The following is an 18883-nucleotide window of genomic DNA, read 5'->3' on the forward strand; positions in this document are numbered from 1 at the left end:
TACTAATCAACCATGAAGAAGGCATTCACCAATTTAAAAAGTGATAGCCCATGAAATGAACAGCACAGTCTCATAAAAGCACATCAGTTACTAATGCTGCGGGGCCTGAAAACAGACCTTTGACTGAAAGAGAGACGCAAGAAATGAAGAAAGATGGACATGAAGCGCGCGCGCACACACACACACACACACACACACACACACACACACACAGGCAAACTGGCTTATTGTGAATAAATCCTTCATTAAGTATTTAGAGTGGTATCAGTGCTGGCCCTGCCATCATGCTGGGTATACTCAGTGATCCACCCAGGAGACATTGATCTTCTTCATAAGGAACATAATGACCACCAGAGAAATACTGATCATATTTCAGCACCAGTCAATTCAGTTCATTAGGGCCGCTCTACCTCCAACAGCGGCCCTGTATTGATCTTACCACTGTCACTAGCCCGTTATTCTCTGCTAACTAGATAGGGAACTCACAAAACTGTAATTTATACAGTGGCAACAGCAAGGCGAACAACAACAGACGACAGGGAACAAACAAGCAGAAACATATATAAAAGAACGAATATTGCCCCATTTGTGTAAGAGCAGCGTGGACTGTCTGCCTCTGTGCCCTTTCTGCGTCGGCATCAAATGTCACACACGACACAAGAAATCCTAAAAGTATCAAGGCTGTCCCCGGGTTTCAGAGAGAATTTTTTTTTTTATGCCTCTAATACCTTTTCCACCATCTCCTCTCCTCTAATCTCCACTTATCTGGCAGCCAGGTGAGCTGCCGCACATGGCTGGTGGGCAGGCTTTGGTCTGTGGGAATACAGCTCATCTTAATGGTATTTCTCCCCCCTTTTTCCTTCTCCTCCCTTTGCTTCTCTCACTCTTTCCTCCAGGGTGGCTGTCAGACAGAGACGGAGGCAGCCATAGAACTTCTCATTGCTGCTGTAGCTGACAGCAGGTAGCCACTGGGATTGGACAAGCGACCGCAGCCGCCCGTCATGCAGAGGGGCAGCCAGGCTCACAGGTACACAGCATCTGACAGATAATAGCAGATAAAACCAAGGCCAACCAGCAGCTCGCTCCTCGCTAGGGGATGGGGGAACCCGTGGTGGTGGAGGGGTGAGGGGGGAGGTGGGTCAGATTGGGGGGGCATGTTGAGGGGCAAAGTGCTTTGACAACTAGCAGCCTTTACTTAAACACCAGCCAGCCAGACACAGACCCCCACCCACGCATACACACACACACCAGTCAAGGACAAGCAAGGTCACAGATCTCAAAACCCTCCACAGAATCGTTCCTGCAGCTTACTGTACACTTGGAGGAGGTTAAGAATGATTCAGAGCTTAATACAAAGTGTTGGTGCAGCTGCTGCGTCTAAAAAAGCACATCAAAACCCAGCAGTCGTCTTGTTCGTTTATTTTTCCTTTTGCCATTACGTGCTGCTCTTTTATTACTCTTGTTTTAATTTCTGTTGAAAGAGCTGCGAGTCTCCAAAGTACAATAAAATCTGTTTATGCCACGGCGCTTTTTTTCCCCTCGCACCCTCAAATCTATTTCATGTTTTTATTCATGTCTAAATCTGCTTTTCATCTTAGCGAGCAAAAACTCCAAGTGAACAAAATGCAAACACATTTTCATCTGTTTAAGCTAAAATAACGCTGACCCGAACCTATTTAAATCTGTGGTAAATCTGTGGCATCTCCTCTGCCATCCACATGCAGGATGGCAGCCGATGTGACAACGGGGGGAGACACACTCTGTCTCTCTGTCACTGCTGAGACACGTTTAGTTGTGAGGAGGAGAAAACAGTCAAGACAAATCTGGCAATCAGGTGCTGCACCGCCTGAGACACACGGCCTGACAACAGTCCACACTTCACTGAGATGCCTCCACTTAGAGACAGGTACACAGGGGTTTCAGGTGCAATTCTAAATGTGCCATAAATTAAGTGTCTGCAGAGGTTTGACGATATTGTTGGTCAATACCTGTGAATCGATATTTATCCTCCTGAGCTGAGTAGTATACTCTGTTTTGCACAAATATTTCTCAATCAAAAAAATACTGTTTAGTTTCACTTTTAAAATGTGCACTGCTGGAAACATTAGCACTGCGCATTTCTGTCACACACACACACACACACACACACACACACACACACACACACACACACACACAGGACAGTAGGGTGGCGTAATGAGTAGGAGATTTTCCTGAATTTTAAGGACTAGGGTTCAAGTGGCTGCTGCGTTCAAGTTTCCTGGAGAAAAACTCCACTGATCTCCCAGTGAAAGCAGGGCAATTAAAAGTAGAATTTCCCTACGGAAATCAATAATGTATAACATTTTTATTTATACATACAGCCCTCTGCATACACACTCATTGGCTATACATCTTCCACATGTAGATCTGACAGGAAGACTGAAGCACATTGAGAAAAGGCCGATAATGACCTTGACCACGGCAGCGAGTACCTCCCGGCAAACGTGCGCATACCTGCACAGAATATCTTCACATGAACAATTTAGCAGAGTGACAGGTTACCATATTAACAATTCATATTAGCGGTAAAGCCTCACTATTGGTTACAGGTATCCGTATTGTTAGCAGATCGCCCAAATGCTCCCATATTTAGCATTCTATAGGCTCTGAAGCAAAGAGGATGCAATAAGTTGTGAATAACAGTGATATAGTGGTTGTTGAAAGAAACTATGTCACACACACACACACACACACACACACACACACACACACAGAGTCCAAAAACCCAATCCACCAGCCATAACACAGAGACAGAGTGGCATCAACCTCTATTATCTAGTCCCTATGCTGCTAACACAAAAGGCTCCCTGGAACAAAAATCCAATCAGTCCTCTCTAGGAGGATTTGCTCCACAGCGGTGCTCAGCAACACTGGTGTCTCTGCTGGTGACAAAGAAATAATCTCAGAGCCCACAGCCTGTTCACAGCCTGTTTACTGCCTTCGTCACATTGCCCTTTTAGAAAGAGGACAGACAGAGTCTACGCTTCTCTGTTGTCATTTACTGTCCTCTGAGTTTAGCACTCGCTCACTCTCCCTCCTTTTCTGCATGCAAAAACATGAAACACATGGTTGACTGTGTGTACAGTGCGTGAAATTACCGTATTTGCGACACAGGGAGTATTTACTCTAAGCATTAGTAATGTAGGCTTGACAAAAAGAACCTTCAGGCATATAGACTGGAGAGAGGTTTTAAATAATTGTTTAATGACACATAATTTGCAAAAATATTTTCAACACTGTGCTTCCCCTTCCTTTTGGTTCCTATCTCTCACAGTCTCCCATTCTTTGTCTGGTAAATTATCACACTCGTTCTCCATTCATTAGCATGCTGCTGCTTATTTAGCTACGCTGCTGAGAAGCCTTCAAGAAAATCAACTGGAAAATACTCAATATGAAGCGGCCAGCGCTCCCCTCTCCCTCCCTCCTTCTTTGCCTCCCTCCCTCCCTTTCCTTCCCATCCTTCATCTCCTTCTTTGTTTGTTTTATGTTTTTTTTTAACCACGTCAAAATGGAAGCATAGTCCCCCATAATGAAGAGGAGGGAGATAAAATATGCAAATTCCCAGAGAAAGGATATAATTAGGGCAATAATAGGAAGTGTTGTTTTCACAGCTGCTCATTTACACAAAAGCCTGATAGTATTTTTTTTTTTTATAAATAATGTTCGTCTCTGTTTTTTTCTCTGTCTTCTTCCCTCCCCTCCCCTTCCTCAAGGTGCGAAGTCTTATGCTCCACTAAAAACAAATCTCTGCAGCTCTTCAGCCCAAAAGCCAGTCAACCACACAGCGATCGAGCCACCCAGAGATTTCTATCAGCTCAGGTATGTAGCACAGGCCTGGGAAGCAAGCAGGAGGCTGCATACAGGTTGTTTCAGACGTTTCCACCAGCTCCGGCTGGATGGGAACGCTGTCTCAAAAACCATTAGGTGATCGGGTAGGAAGACTTTGACAACAATTGCTCACACTAAAGAAACTACAAGGAACTTTCACTTTGTGTTGATTTTAGTGGCCCCTGTGGATAAAGGTAGTAGTGTTTCCCAGAGTGAGGACTGCTTTTTCCATGAGCACCACCACCTCGTGTCATGAAGATCTTGATCTAGCTAGTGCAGAGTGAAAGAAAGATGCTACTTATTCTGAATGCTATGTTTTTCCTTATTTTATTTTTTTATTTTTTTGGTGCAGCTAACATTAGCTACATTCAACTAATGTTAGTCAAAGCATTAGCTCGCTTTGTTTTTGCCACCAACATAAATTCATATATTGTTGTAAAAACACAGCTGGCAATGTATTTCTTAAATAAACTACACATCTTACATACCTGTCTCGGAGAAAGAGGACCAGTTCAGGATTGGTTTTGAAAGCTCATCTGTTGAAAGATTGACTAAGGTTGACTTGTGTTTGGTCCGTGATCTATCAGGGTACAATCTCACATGAGTGAAATTAACATTAGCAAATGTTCGCCTCCTGTTGACTTCCATTCAGTGCAAGTGAAGGACTGAATAAAACATTTGCTTGGAGTTCAAATTAACTTTGACCAGCGAACTTGCAGCCTAAACAATAGCAAAGACATGAGTAAAGTAGACACTGATTGTTGTCGTGTTTAACAAGCTGATATTCTATGATATAGGAGATGAAAAATACAAACTCCCCCACAGGAGAGCTTCTTCCTGGCCTGCAGTGAGTCAGGAGACAGGCATAGAACATGAGAAAATGGAAAATGAACCAACAACATCATATTTGGCTGCATTTATAACCAAGCTAGCTAGCATTGTTTAGCAAGCTAGCTTTTCATGTTGGTCACATCAGGCGCTGTCCGCATTCAATATTGCCTGAGCAATGGTCAATCACCTGCATTCACTCATGTAAATGGTAAATGGACCTACGCTTGTATGGCTCTCTAGTCATCTGACCACTCAGTGCGCTTTTTACACTACAAGTCACATTCACCCATTCACACACACAGTCACACACTGGTGGCCGAGGCAACCACACAAGGTGCCACCTGCTACTCAGTTTTTAACACACTCACACACCAATGGAACAGCCATCAGGAGCAATTTGGGACTCAGTATCTTGCTCAAGGATACTTTAACATGCAGACTGGAGGAGCCGGGGATTGAACCGCCGATCCACGATTAGTGGACCACCCACTCTACCTCTGAGCCTGTCCCTTTTAGATTTTTGTTGTTCAGCAATAACCACAAAATAGGCTATAACATCAAAAATACAAAAAGAAAAATCTCCTCCTGCTTCCTTTTAATATGCTAACGTACTACTTGCTGCAAAAGCTTTACCAGGGAGAATGTAAACATATGCTCTTCCAGTCTGCATGCCGTATAGCGTTTGGACTGATTTTGTGGAAAATCGGATCTGGGGACGAGCATCATGAATAACTATAAAGAAATAACCAGTCTACTCACTGATGGTCTCATGTGCTTACGCAAGTCATATAGAAGCATCAGTACTAAACTGAGTGGTTTCACAGTGAGTTAAAAACTCCTTGTAGCTGCTTTAAAGTAATAACGACAGCAGCAGAGCTCCAGTTTCTGTTTGTTGTACATAGACCTACTGCTGCCACTGGCTTTTTCATTTTCAACAATTAATAGAGGCCTGGTGCAGTGTTACCAATTGGAGAAGAAAATGGAGTTTAAACACTTTTCTCTATTTCAAAAGGAGTCACACAGGTCACAATTAGCATTTCAGAGAAATACAGTGAGCGTGGCTAACAATGCTAAAGCTTGGTGCGCACAGAACTGCAACCTCTCTGCCGAATAGATCTTTGTTGCTCAACTCTAAGATGTGCAGTTATAGAAAGATGGAAGTAAATGGTGATGAAATGAGAGCTTAATGAATGAGTGTAGGTTTCAGCGTAACTCAAAGGGGGATTGGTCCAGTAGATAAAGATCGGCTGATGAAAGTCTGTACAGTTGAACAGAAAAAGAAACCGGTATGCACGAGGGGTTAACTTTCATTTATCTGCAGGAATAAAAAAAGATTAATGTTCTGACACAAAGCTGTCTTCTTCAAAGTCAAACAGTAAAGGTACCACCACAAAGACTTTAAATATTCTCCCTGTGTTTCATGCAGCAAGCATTTTATAGGAGTTAGAGGCGGCAGGGAAACTCTTACTACACCAATATGACAGAACTCCATGAATGCAATTTGCAAGAGGACCAAGAAAAATACATCATATTCAAAACAACAGCAGCACTACCACCACCACAACAAAGACATAAATACATGATATATCACTATATTGTTTGGATGGCAGCCCGGAGACTTTCATCTGAAGAAATGGAAGCTATTAAATGGCTGAGAGAAGGCCAGGCTGGTGCATTGTGTAAATTAGAGAAAACTCTGTTAACCCCACGTTCACACTGCAGACAATCTTCTTCCAAGTAATCCCAGTATTCTGACACGTGTTATGCAAATAGAGAGCCACTGTTAATGCTGGTGCTTCCTCAGAGAGAAAGAAAGGCTCATGGGAGTCTCCCTGCACATAATGAAAAGTAAGAATTAAAAAGATTATTTCCTTTAAGTTTTACAAACAATTTTCTCTTATTTTTTTTCATTTTATGAGGTTAGTGCTTGTCGTGTTTTAGCTGACCATAATAAGAGTTTGGTAGACAAAAAACTTGTTGCTGATGGCTGAGCTTTCTGTAATAATTGGCTATCAACGGCTAAAACCAATTTCCATGTTTTTTTCCTAATGGCGTGTTTGTTTTATTAACTGTTGCCCCTCCTGGTAATTTGAGTAACTGTAATTGCCATCCTGGTAAGAAACCTCATTTTCATGTGTACTGTATTGGTGAAAGAGTGAAATGGACGACACATTTCTCTCACTTGTTAATTCGTCAGCTTTAGCACAAGTTAAAGATTAAGAAGACAAAGTAATGACTTAACCTCCAAATCACGGCTGTTTATCTAGATTTGTAGGTCATATTGTAGCTGATAACACATTTGCTGCACAGCGAGGGATTTCTCCAGCACACTGCAGATTCCTTCAAATTTATCATATGTATGTAATCATTGACTACTAGATCTGGGTATCAGCTATGGTGGTGCGTTCAAGGATTAATAGATGGGCCTATTGGGCACAGGCCCGGGGCCCACAGTGTCAGGGGCCCACCTGGCCTTCACCTGCAAAATCTTACTCAAATTAACATGCGGAGCAGAAAGAGACTCAAAATGACCACAGAGGCACATTAAACAGCTACATGTAGACACAACTTGTCAACAAAAAGATTATAAAGACATGCAAAACAGCTGTAAAGAGACATAGAGAGGCACATAATGACCACAGAGAAACACAACATGACTACAAAGAGACTCAAAATGAACACAAGAAGATGCAAAGCAACTACAAAGAGACTCAAAGGACCACAAAGGAATGAGAAACAAATACAAACATGCAAAACAAACACAAAAAGAGGCTAAATAAATGTGACATTCTGGGTCAATACCAATGTTCAAAATAATTATTTGGCCGATAGCCGATACTTATACAGATGTTTTTACATTGTTGTTTATCTTATTATTGTTGTTATTTATTCCTCCTTTTGGCCCAGTGACACAAAGACGTCTACACTATAAAAAAATAACTGAGCAGTTTTAAAGTTATTTAGCACATCATTACATTACCTTTGAATGAGCACAAATTCAATCAAACAAATTTATGAACCAACCTTTAAATTTTTCACACGGAAAAATTATATTGTTATTATATTTAATATGTCATGATTTCCTCTTTAAAATCTATTTTATAATGCTAGGGAAACATCAACAAATTTCTCCTTCAAACAACTGTATTTATTCACATTTCTCACCAAACACTGAATTTTACAGGATTACATTTGAACACATCTTGACAACTTTATAACTGACCTTCGCCTACTACTAATTTTTGCTGAATGGAGCTTGAACGCCTCATAATGTAACTTCATGCAACCTCTGTCAGCATTGGCTGCTAATGGCTAACGGCTAACATTAGCTCTCCTGTTGCCAATGTCAACACATGCTGTTCACAATGTAGCATTAGCAAGGAAACAATGGGGTGCATCCCCTGACATGTTGATAGTGAGTTTACTGGGTCTTTTGTCCCAAAGGCGTCCCGAGGAAGATCTGTTTGTCCTAAACATGTTTTCTATTGTCCCTGGGACAACGGACGCTATTAATCTCGAGTCCTGCTTTTTAGCCTGTGCAAAATTGATGTGACACAATGGAAAAATATCGGTCACTGCCATCGAGGAATTCCGTCTTATTTGACAATAGGCTTATGGTAGATGGCAGTGGATATCGGCCAATACAGATGTGTGGCCAATAAGTAGGTGCAATCTGAGTCTGTCTTGCTCCTCTGTAGGAGAGGTTTTGGGGCCCTCTGCATAGCTGTGCCCAGGGGCCCACTGTCTCATAATCTACCCATGCTGTGGTGTGTAAAATAAATGCACTTGTGACAGTGAATAATCTTACTGTAAGAACTACCACCAAAAATTTGCTTGCATATTCAAACACTTGTAAGAATGGTGATTTTGGTAAGCTATTTAAGACTGTAAAATTTTAGCTATGTTTGATTTGTGCACTCAGTGTATCCTCTGAATACTCCTCTATATGATCAAAAAACATGCAGCCATTTTTTCAAAAGATGCATCAAAATTTAAATTTAGCAACATGAGCTGCTGTTTTTCCTGCTTTGATGTCTGATTTTATTTAACATATGCCCTGACCAGGTTGTTTCCATGGCAACAATAAGCCTGAAATAATTACAGTTGTGACCATCGGCTCCATACTTAATAATCTTGTACGTATACTCCCGCAACTCATATGCTGGATTTACATACTTCAATTTCCAGACCAGACCTGTGTAGAATGAAAAGATTCAGACTCAGCATTTGAATGCGAGCAGCTGGCCGTGCAAAATGTGACCTCTGACCTCACAGATATGTACAGTGGTTTTGTCTGGAGAGAGCAAAGCAGGAAACACAAAGACTATCTGTAGAGAGAGGGGCGCTAATAAAGAGCATTTCTATTCTGTTCTGACAGAAACAGCAGGGAAATGGAGATACAAAGAGAGAAGTGATAGAGTCAAAAAGAAGAAAGTGAGAGGAGAGATCTGAGAACTGCCTATTATCTCCACGCTACTTCATTGCTTTAGACGCACACACACACACACAGGCACACACATGAGCTGCATACATCTGTGCACAAACCTAAAAGTGTGCGCACAAGTACACAAACACACACTCACTCACTCACTCACTCACACACAACCATCCTCTCAAATCTGCCCAGATCTCATGAATATGATTGACCTTTTTTCCACTGTAATGCTGAGAGCGCATAAAGGGGAAAGCAGAAACTAAACAGAGGCAAGCAGAGTTAATTTAGAACAACACATTATTGGGTGCTGACTGCAGATATGGAAAAGGACAATCTAATCGATAAACCAAAAGAATGACAATGGCCTCTCGAATCAATGTCTGCACCCCATTTTCTCACTGTGAAAAGACAAAGCCTTCCATGCAGGTGTTTTTGTTGTTTTGTTTTGTGCTGCCTGCACCTGTGTGTGTGTGTGGTATGTGTACCTGCTCGTATGCATGAGTGTGTGTGTGTCTACCTGGCTGCTGCTGTGGTGGAACAGTTGCCAGGACTAATCATTATTTAGTTGTGGCGGGGCTGGAAAGGTCAGCAGTCTGAAATGTCAGGCTGTGTTCAACAGGAGCCAGATGCAGCCGTGCGCTGCTCAAGTGTCCAATTAAAGAGGGCCGAGTGAGGTTTGAGTGGGTCTGTGTGTGGGAGTGAGTGAGCATGTGTGTGTGAGATGAGGAAGACAGAGTAAAGAGACACCATGTGTGTTTTGTTCTTCACTGTGTGCATATATATCAGAGCCATATGTAGAGTATATATGCACTCAATTACATGTGCAGGAACACATGTGTAAGTGTGAGCAGCTAATGAACGCCATTAGAGACAGAGGCCAACAGAGCAGCGGGGGCAGAATCCTCATCAAACCTCTTTCTCTCTCTCGCACACACAGCATGTTATGAAGCCACTTGAGCCCATTAGTTTGTTCACACCCTGTGATTCCTCCTGCTGTCCATGCTATGGAGACGAGACGACGAGAGGTGAAAGGATAAAGGAAGGAGGGAATACACAAACACCGAGAGGGCACAAACAAAGGGGACGTGATAATATAAGATCACTAATAAATAACAGGAGATAACGAGAGACGCTAAGTCAAACGAGCAGAGGCAGAAGTGCCAACGGCAGCGAGAAAGAGAGGCGCGCGAGAGGGTGACAAGGAGAAAGGGAGCGAAGGAGCGGAAACTCCTTTAATCTGCGAGGAGAAGGAGAGGGTGTCCTGCCTGTGTTTCCCTATCAGAGTCATTCATCTGAAAGCCTCACCTGCTCTTCATACAGCCATCATAATAACCTTCACCATGTTCAATGTGTGCATGCGTGCGTGCGTGCGTGCGTGCGTGTGTGTGTGTCCGCTTACCCACTGTGAATAGTAATAAGCAGCAGGGCAGGATAAAATATGTCTGCCAAGTTAAGAATATAATAGACTTCCCTTCAAGGCCACACGTAACAACAGCCTGAATAATGACCTGCAATAATTTACACAGCACACTGAGTTCTACACTGGTCAGAGGAAGAAACCTTTCAGTGAGAAGTAATTGAAAGCTATTTCAGTCTATCTGGGGCCCCTCCACGAGTGTAGCCTAAACCCTGAAGGGGGAAGTTCTACTGGAATATACTGTAAGCTCATTCAAAGAGGACATGCAAAAAATTTAAGATGTATTATGATGGTGACTGTAACCATGTCATTTTTTGTTTTCACTGGAGTAAAACTTTGTAGCAACAGAAAAATTCTCCGTATTTATTAGGTTGTTGAGCCATTTTACCTCATTTAAGACACCATAGAGTGCTAAAGTTTGTCGCAGTATAAAGACTAACCAACAAAGAATAGAAGGCAAAATTACAATAACCTTGGTGAGTACAGTGGCATTGTTAAGCATTCAGATTCCTTTACTTTTCCCTTTTCTGGTTGCTTAAAGTTTTAGTTCAAGTTGATTGTTTTTGCATTCAGTTTCGACAATATAATGAGGCCGCGCAGAGACCTCGAAGGTGGCGGGAGCTTAAATGGAAGAGAAGGACTTCCTGTGACTGTTCACTTTGCGCGGCACAACAAAAGACGAGCAATTGCTGTGGTGGAAAAGAAAGAGTCCAGGCTTGCATGATGATGTACCCTGCTGTATCTGAAGGGTCCTGAAGATCATTAACAAACATTTAAATAAACAATATGTAATATTTTGCTGCCAGGGGTCTCTCAGGGGTCTCTTCCTCTTCAAAACAAACAGACCAAATGATTTAAACCACTAAAAACACTGATAAAACCAGTTTTATGTTACAAAACTGTGTTTCTCTGATGCTGTTCGGCTCATTGGCGAGGGGCTGCTAGCTCAGCACCTGATAATGTGTGCTCACCTTTTTTCTCTGATAACTTAAGATCCAGAGGCCAGTTGCACAAAGCACCTTAAGTTAAGACTTTCCTTAAAGTTAAGAGCTAAGGTTTCCTTGAGATAAAATCGGTTGCACAAAACATCATTAAGTCTTCTCCTTTAGGTTTCCTTAAAAGGTTACTCAACGATTGAATTGTTTCACATTATCTTGGTCCTATACTTGAGGAATTGCTTACAGTTTGTTGGACCTTAAAAACCAAAGTAAGGAAAAAAACAAAGTACTGCTGACTCCAACACGGCTGAGTTTATGGAGATGAATGAGAAAAAAAAATGGCTTCCCGAGAAGAGTTTTTGTGACTAAGTCAAGTCAATTTATTGTGACCACCTGGAGTTGGAGCACTCAACTTTGCAAAGCTGCACTCCTCTAGTACCTTTACAATTAATGATTGCTCTGTGGTTTTATGCAATGGGATGATTTCAGTCAATTATTGGCAAGGTATTTCATACTTAAGGAACAAACTTAAGGTGTTTTGTGCAACCAGCCCCAGACATTCAGGAGGTTCTTACAGGAAGCCGAATCATCCGCAGAGGTCTCTTCCTCTCCAAAACAAACAAACCTTGTGATTTAAGCTGGTAAACACCATGACTTAACCTGTATCATGCTACAAATCAGTGTTTCTCTGATGCAGTTTGGTGCAGCAGGGGCTGGAGCTGAGCTGCCACCCTTTGCTCAGCTTGTTTCTCTTAAATGTAAGATCCAGACATGATATGACCAATATCCTTCATCTGATTAAATATATATAGTTAAAAATGACCAAGATCTAAAAAGTGTATCATAAAAATGTGGCTTAAAACTATATAAAAAGTCTATTTATGCCAGGTTCTGGCAGACAGCCTGACAAATGGTATCTAACGGCACTAACAGACTGACCATGTCCTTGATTAAAATCACAGATTTCTCTGGGTTTGAGCATCGTTGGAAACATTTGGGATAATGTAAGTATACAACTCAACAAAATATAAAACATTGGTCTAGTTTTAAGACACTTTAATGCAAAAAAGTTACATATTATATCTTTAAATAATGTGTTATAGATGTAAAACAGAACATGATTCTAAAACTCAGTGGCCTCTTTTTCTGATTATTCAGAGTTTGGTTTTGGTGGATGTTAGAAATTTACCAGTGTGTCCGCAGATCGAATGTGTTCAGATTGGTCTGAAAAGCCACGTCTGTGAACAGGACTCTTTTGTTTATTTATTTATTTAAAGGATGGCAATCAGCTAATCTTCCCATGGTCCCATGACATAATTTATCATTTAATTAGTTAGATTTCTAACATCAAAACCACAAAATACATTCGAAGACAGCTCCTCACAAATAAATCATGAACACACCTCATAAAATGAAACTTCCTGAGGTCACTTTGGTTCAAACTAGTGGTTGTATACATGTTATATATGTTACATGCTAAACATCCTGTCCCTTATTCCCAGTGCTTCCTGTCTCTCTGGTTGCCCTCTGTCAAACTATGAAGTCCAGAGGTGAGTCTTGCCTCTGCCCAGGGCCTGAGGAACAGCTGCAACGTAAACCTGCTAAATTAACCCGGTCTCCACGAGCCTCACATAAGCATTATTCTAATCAAAGCAAATTAGATCATCCAGATACTTTAGACATATGGGTCTCTGTATCCTCCTTGCCGTCCCCATCTGTTTCTCCTCCCCCGTTTTTCGATTTTCTCCTCGCTTTCCATCTCAGCAGATCCCTTGCACTTGCAGCTGCCTCTACAGTCAAAGACTGGCAGAGATTTCGAAAAAGTGCAGCTACTTTGTGACATGTTTCCACATCCAATCAAACTTGGAGCACCATATGCGCGTCTGACTAACTGCATGTTACGAGTTTGAGGTGTGCGTTGGATACGGTTCAAACTACTTTCAAACAGTGCACATATTTTGCCTCTCACACGCAGAAGGAAAATTCTGTGAGATTCTCTAACAGACATCAAACTAGGCTCATAACATAAAGTGTTACTGTTATTTCTTTACATGCAAGAACATGTAAAATACTTCCTCTTACAAGCACAATGCTAAGTCTGTCTAAATCAGTAAACAGTATTTTTGATACTGTATGTGTTTACGACATTGCTTCAATAATGAGAGACTTATAAATGTGTATATATGTGGGTTTAAGTGAGTGTTTCTGGAGTGTGTGCCTGTACCAGCACAAAACATTTCAGTTGTGTGTATGAAGAAGTTTCAAACATGTATACCGGAGGGTTTCAGGAGCATATGCAAGTGTTTCACGACATTTATATGTGAAAACACTTTGTGAACACACACAAGTAAAATGTGTTAACATGCATGGTTAAGTCAAAATTACATCCTATTTAGGAACTTTTACACACATACAAACAAAGAACACACACTTCACTGAACCCTTTCATACATCATGGTCAGTGAAGTGGACAGCTATTTGAAAGACATTTTTTATTGTGGGTTTTGATGCTGTAGTTGCATTTAAGTCACTCCAGTGGACCCTAGTGTGTCATGCCACCCACTGCCACCCACTGGCCAGGTGTTGTCAGTGCAACACAAACCTTTAAAAAGCAAGATGGCCGACGAAATGCAGAAAATGTTGTGCAGCTCAAAAACACCTTGCCAATCCTTCTATAACAGTAGGTAAATAAAATCTGGAAAAAATTAAGTAAAATCTAAGGAGTAATACAGTTTTTAAATTTTCCAAGTATTGATTTAATGTTGGGAGGTAATTACAACTAATAATCTGTCCAATAAACTTGGCATCATGCATCGCTGGCTATATTTCAACTACCATTAATACTATTACTGCAGCTTTGTTGTTCTTGAAAATACTTCATTTGCAGTGACTTTTTCTGGCTGCAAATCAATTGATTGAATATTGAAACAATATTTTGACAATATTTTTTGCAGAAAATGGTCATTGAAAAAATGATTTATTTCAACATTGGAGGTGGGTGAGGGGGCTGAGGAGACAAGAGGAAGGAGTTGAATGAGGAAGGGAGGTGTGGAAAGAGAGGGGAGGAGCTGAGGAGCAAAGTTCAATGCTTTTGCATGGCATTGAACAGTATTAGGATTTGTTAAAATATATGAAACACACCAGTTTAACAGCATTAAAAATATGTTCGTATAGTTTAAAGATATATAACAGTTTTTAAATTGGTTTATATTTCTTCAGTTGAAAACTTAAACGCGCTATCTACCCGAGTGGACATGTGAAAAACTCCTTGAAAAATGCATATAAAAAAAAAAAAAAACTTAATTTTTGTCATGCATAAAGAGGAATAAAAACACACTTAGAAAATAAAATCTTGACTGAGGTCGTAATAATTCATGTATGTTGAAGAGCCATACATACATGCACTTACATGCAGTCACACAGTTACTCAGTCACGCACACAGACTGTGATCAGGTGTCACACAGACGCTGGCACATAATAAGAGTGTAATGAGAAACTTAAACTAGTAATCTAATTAGATCAAAACAAGCACAATCAGTGGTTTGAATGTCTCAATCAACATGGTTTAATAACTAGTGTCATTAGAACAAATGTAATCCATCCCAGAAGAAGAACTTGGAGTGTTGTAACTTGACAGCTTTATCAGAAGTATTATGAGAGCCTTCTGTTGTCACTCCTTTAGGTGTCACTGTAACTGATAATAATGATGATAATTGGGCAATACAGGTATCGTCATACTGTGAAACCACCATACTTAAGTTAGAGGTGCACTCCTTGACTTAAACCTCTTTACTTTTCCCACGTAAAAAACAAACAAACAAACAAAAAAAAAAAAACACTACTGGGCAAGATCTTCAAAAACATATATATAACCTACTATGAGAATTCACTGGATCTTTTTCTCATTAAAACAGTGTAAAAACTCATAATGACTGACTGGATAAGTTGTTATAAATAGTTGAGTTTCTTGTTATAATGTAATAAGCAGGTATGTCTTTGGCTATTATTGCGAAGTATCTTGTTACTTGGAAAATAAATGTTATGACACGTTTTCACAACAACAGAAAAAATAATATGCAATACTTTTTGAGAAGATTATCGTACTGTGAAAATCTCACTCTTGAAACCCTACTCGAGAGCATGTGTGTTGGCCAGTCCTGTGTGAGCCCAGAGTTTGGCACATGAACACTTCAGGGTCATCAGATGTAGACGACACATTCTCACTCTTACTTTGCCAAATATTGACACTTGGACAGTGTCCTGTTACATCAAAACATGATGCGCTAAGGACCCCTCGTGCATCAGTTTTTGACGTTCAGGGACGGCATGTCAATTTACGATCATTAGGATTTACATACATTTGATTTCAACCTTTGAACAGCCATCTTCCGATTAATGGACGACCCGCTCTACCTCTGAGCCACATGGCCCAAAACTTAGGACATAAAAACAACAACATCATTTTCAGGTTTACTTCCTTAAGTTTAGACAACACAAGAACATGCTTAGGTTTAGAAATAAAAGAAACATCATTGTTTGACTTAAAATAACTACTTCTATTACTACCGTAATATAACATCACTTGACATGCATCACTAGCATTGTATGCTACACATACTAGCACACTGTGTTGTTATTAAAATAACTCGATTAACATTTGGTTTCACACGGGACACAAACAGCGGGCTGCTGGGTAAAAGTCCACCTCTCCTGACTTTCTCACTCTTAATACTATAGTACTTGCCTGGAGAATCAACAAATGCTGCCTCCCAGGGCAGCCATACTGTTGCTTAAGGGTGCCTCTGTGCATTAGTGTCTGACACCAACAAGCCACAGACCAAACACCAGTATTAGACAGGTTCAGAGTGAGACTGGGTTGATGTAGAAGACATCGCATATTATAATTGCTATAGATTGATGTTCTAGTCACAGTGGGTTTCTTCTTGTCTGTGAAATGATATAAAATTGTACAACTGCAAATCATTCTGTGATAAGATATGTGTGTTTCTTTTCTAGGTGCAAATTATTTTAGAATAATATTTTACAGAAGTAGGACCTGCAGTCTTTCTTTATTTATAAAATCTCCGTCTCAGTCATTTACGTAATGAGATGAGGTTAAATCACATATTCTTGTAACTCTTGTAGTCTTTATGAATCTTGCTTTGTTTTTTATCTATGCAATTCTGAAGAATGTGAAAGAAAAAATATTGAAAAAGAAGGGTAAAATAACTGTGATAAAAAGTCATGTGACCCGTGTATATTTAGCACACCTGTGAGTGCTCATGTGATTCTGCTGAGCGAACCTGAAGAAGCCACGGGCGAAACGCGTTGTTCGCTCTTAATAAAATCACAGTAATGTAATTTAGTGTGTGGTGGTTTATGTTCATGATTTTATCTGAGATGTTCCTGCGGCCGACCAGCACCTGATCCTCAACACCGGCTGTGCAGAGGGAGTCCTGTTTACCTACAAAATATTTTACTTTAAGTCTTCAGTTTTGTGCTCATTTTATGTTCAGTGCTTTGCAAATAAATTTCCACCACGCACACAGTACGCTTGGAGGCATTTGCCCTAATGACTTGTGTGACTACAACTTAATTCCTGGGCTCTATATTATCCAACATTATGAGCTTCAAGGCAACAGTTCTTTGACATGTAATGCATCACATCATAAGACAGCACCCCTTCACACAGCTCAAGTAACTGACCAGCAGCCATCAAATCAGTAGTGCTTCCGCTTCAGGGTTTTCTCCACAACACAAGCACTCTGTTATCTGCCCTCGTCCCTCCACCCAACTGTGAAGTGATGTGTTTGTGTAGGAAAGCAGCGTCCAGAAAACAGCTTGTAACCCTTTTAGCGTCTCAAAGTGGGTTAGAGGGAAATACACTGGGTGCCTTACTGGCATGTTTCTGTCAAATCCATATCATACCACATGAAAAACAATGAAGAACACGGATGCTGAGCTTCCTGTGGGAGCATCACAGAGCAGCTTTACATCAGTGGTGGAGTGGTGTTAGAGCAGAGAGGTGGACGGTGGGAGAAAGTAAAGATTTCAGGGACTTACCAGGGTTGGTGATGGTTAGCAGGTCTAGACGTCGTTGTTGCTGGAAGAAAAAGAGAGAAGGAAGTTAAAGAAATGTGATTAAATGATCATCAGTCTTCACTTGCATTTCTCTTTGTAACATTTGACTCAGTAATTCTTATGTCATCATTTTTTTTACAAAGTAGTCTGAGATACTTCTTCAGAGTAACAAAACTGTATTTCTAGTAAGGTTAGTCTTGGTGTAGCTCAACATCCAACATGAAGAATCTCCAAGCTGGTACAACTATATTTTCAAAGCAGTTTCCTCAACACTGCGTGTGAGTGTGCGTGTAAGTGTGACCTCATGGGTTTTGATGGAGTGTGTTTGAAAGAGTCTGCAATTTTACACTTGATGTCTCCAGCAGCTGAGAAGGAGTCTAGAGGAGGCGCTAGCTGGCTGCCCCTCTCTTTAACCTGCTGCCTCCCTACACACACACACACACACTTACAAGACACACACACTTGACTGTTGAGCACTGCAGTAATCAACACCTCAGCCCTCCTCATCTACCAGTCCCTCAGGAAAGATCTTCACATCCTAGGAAGGGATGAAGGGTCTGTGTTCGTGTTCGTGTGTGTGTGTGTGTGTGTGTGGCTAGGTCACAGTCAAAGCCAGCTTTTAGGAACAGACTTCATTAATATTCAAGCACCATACTAACCAGTTGCTGAGAGGGATAAGCAAAGAGACTCTCAGCTACTCAGAGTCCTTCTCTCCTCACATACAGTGCTGCCTGGAGTGGGACTCTCTGATAGGCTACTAAACACTTATTTCAGTATTTAGCAGATGCTCTTACTCAGACTGACTTACTGATTCATAATATACAATATGAGTGGAGAGGAGTCCACTGGGCGCAACACTGGAATATACATTCACCAACACTGTAGGAAGAGTAAAGAAGGTTAACAGTGCTCTGACAATTTGTCTGTCATCTAAAAAATAAAGTTTGACTTAAAGGTAAGAAGGAAAATAACTTTCAAGCAGGTCTGGGCAACTCATTTAAATCTATTTTCAGTTATGATTTTGGCTTCAAACAATTATGAAAACAAGATAATCGAGATAAAACAATTACTGTGCCACATTCTGTTTTGCAGTGATGCTCTTGTTTTGTCATATTAATCAAGCCCATCCCTTTTCTTTACAGCAGTGCGCTCCTGCTAGATTTAGCAACTTTTCAGACCCCTTACTGACTTCATTACTATGAAGTGACTAGCAAAGAATTTAGCAACTTATTCAGAACATCAGGGGGAAAAGTCAGAAATGAAATTTCAATATGTTTCATTCTCTCGCACACTGCTCAGTCATTACAGTT

At 40.8% G+C, this 18883-nt stretch overlaps 1 protein-coding gene across 2 annotated transcripts in view; it reads right to left on the bottom strand.

Moving 5' to 3' along the window:
- agbl4 (AGBL carboxypeptidase 4) overlaps positions 1–18883 on the bottom strand; it is a 394549-nt gene that overhangs the window by 113586 nt on the left and 262080 nt on the right. For both annotated transcript variants that reach the window (XM_033621660.2, XM_033621661.2), the window contains one exon: positions 17556–17595. In XM_033621660.2, the coding sequence (XP_033477551.1) occupies positions 17556–17595 (40 nt within the window). The remainder of the gene's footprint in view (positions 1–17555; positions 17596–18883) is intronic.

The sequence above is a fragment of the Epinephelus lanceolatus genome, chromosome 6, assembly GCF_041903045.1.
Source record: "Epinephelus lanceolatus isolate andai-2023 chromosome 6, ASM4190304v1, whole genome shotgun sequence".
Taxonomy (NCBI): Eukaryota; Metazoa; Chordata; class Actinopteri; order Perciformes; family Serranidae; genus Epinephelus; species Epinephelus lanceolatus.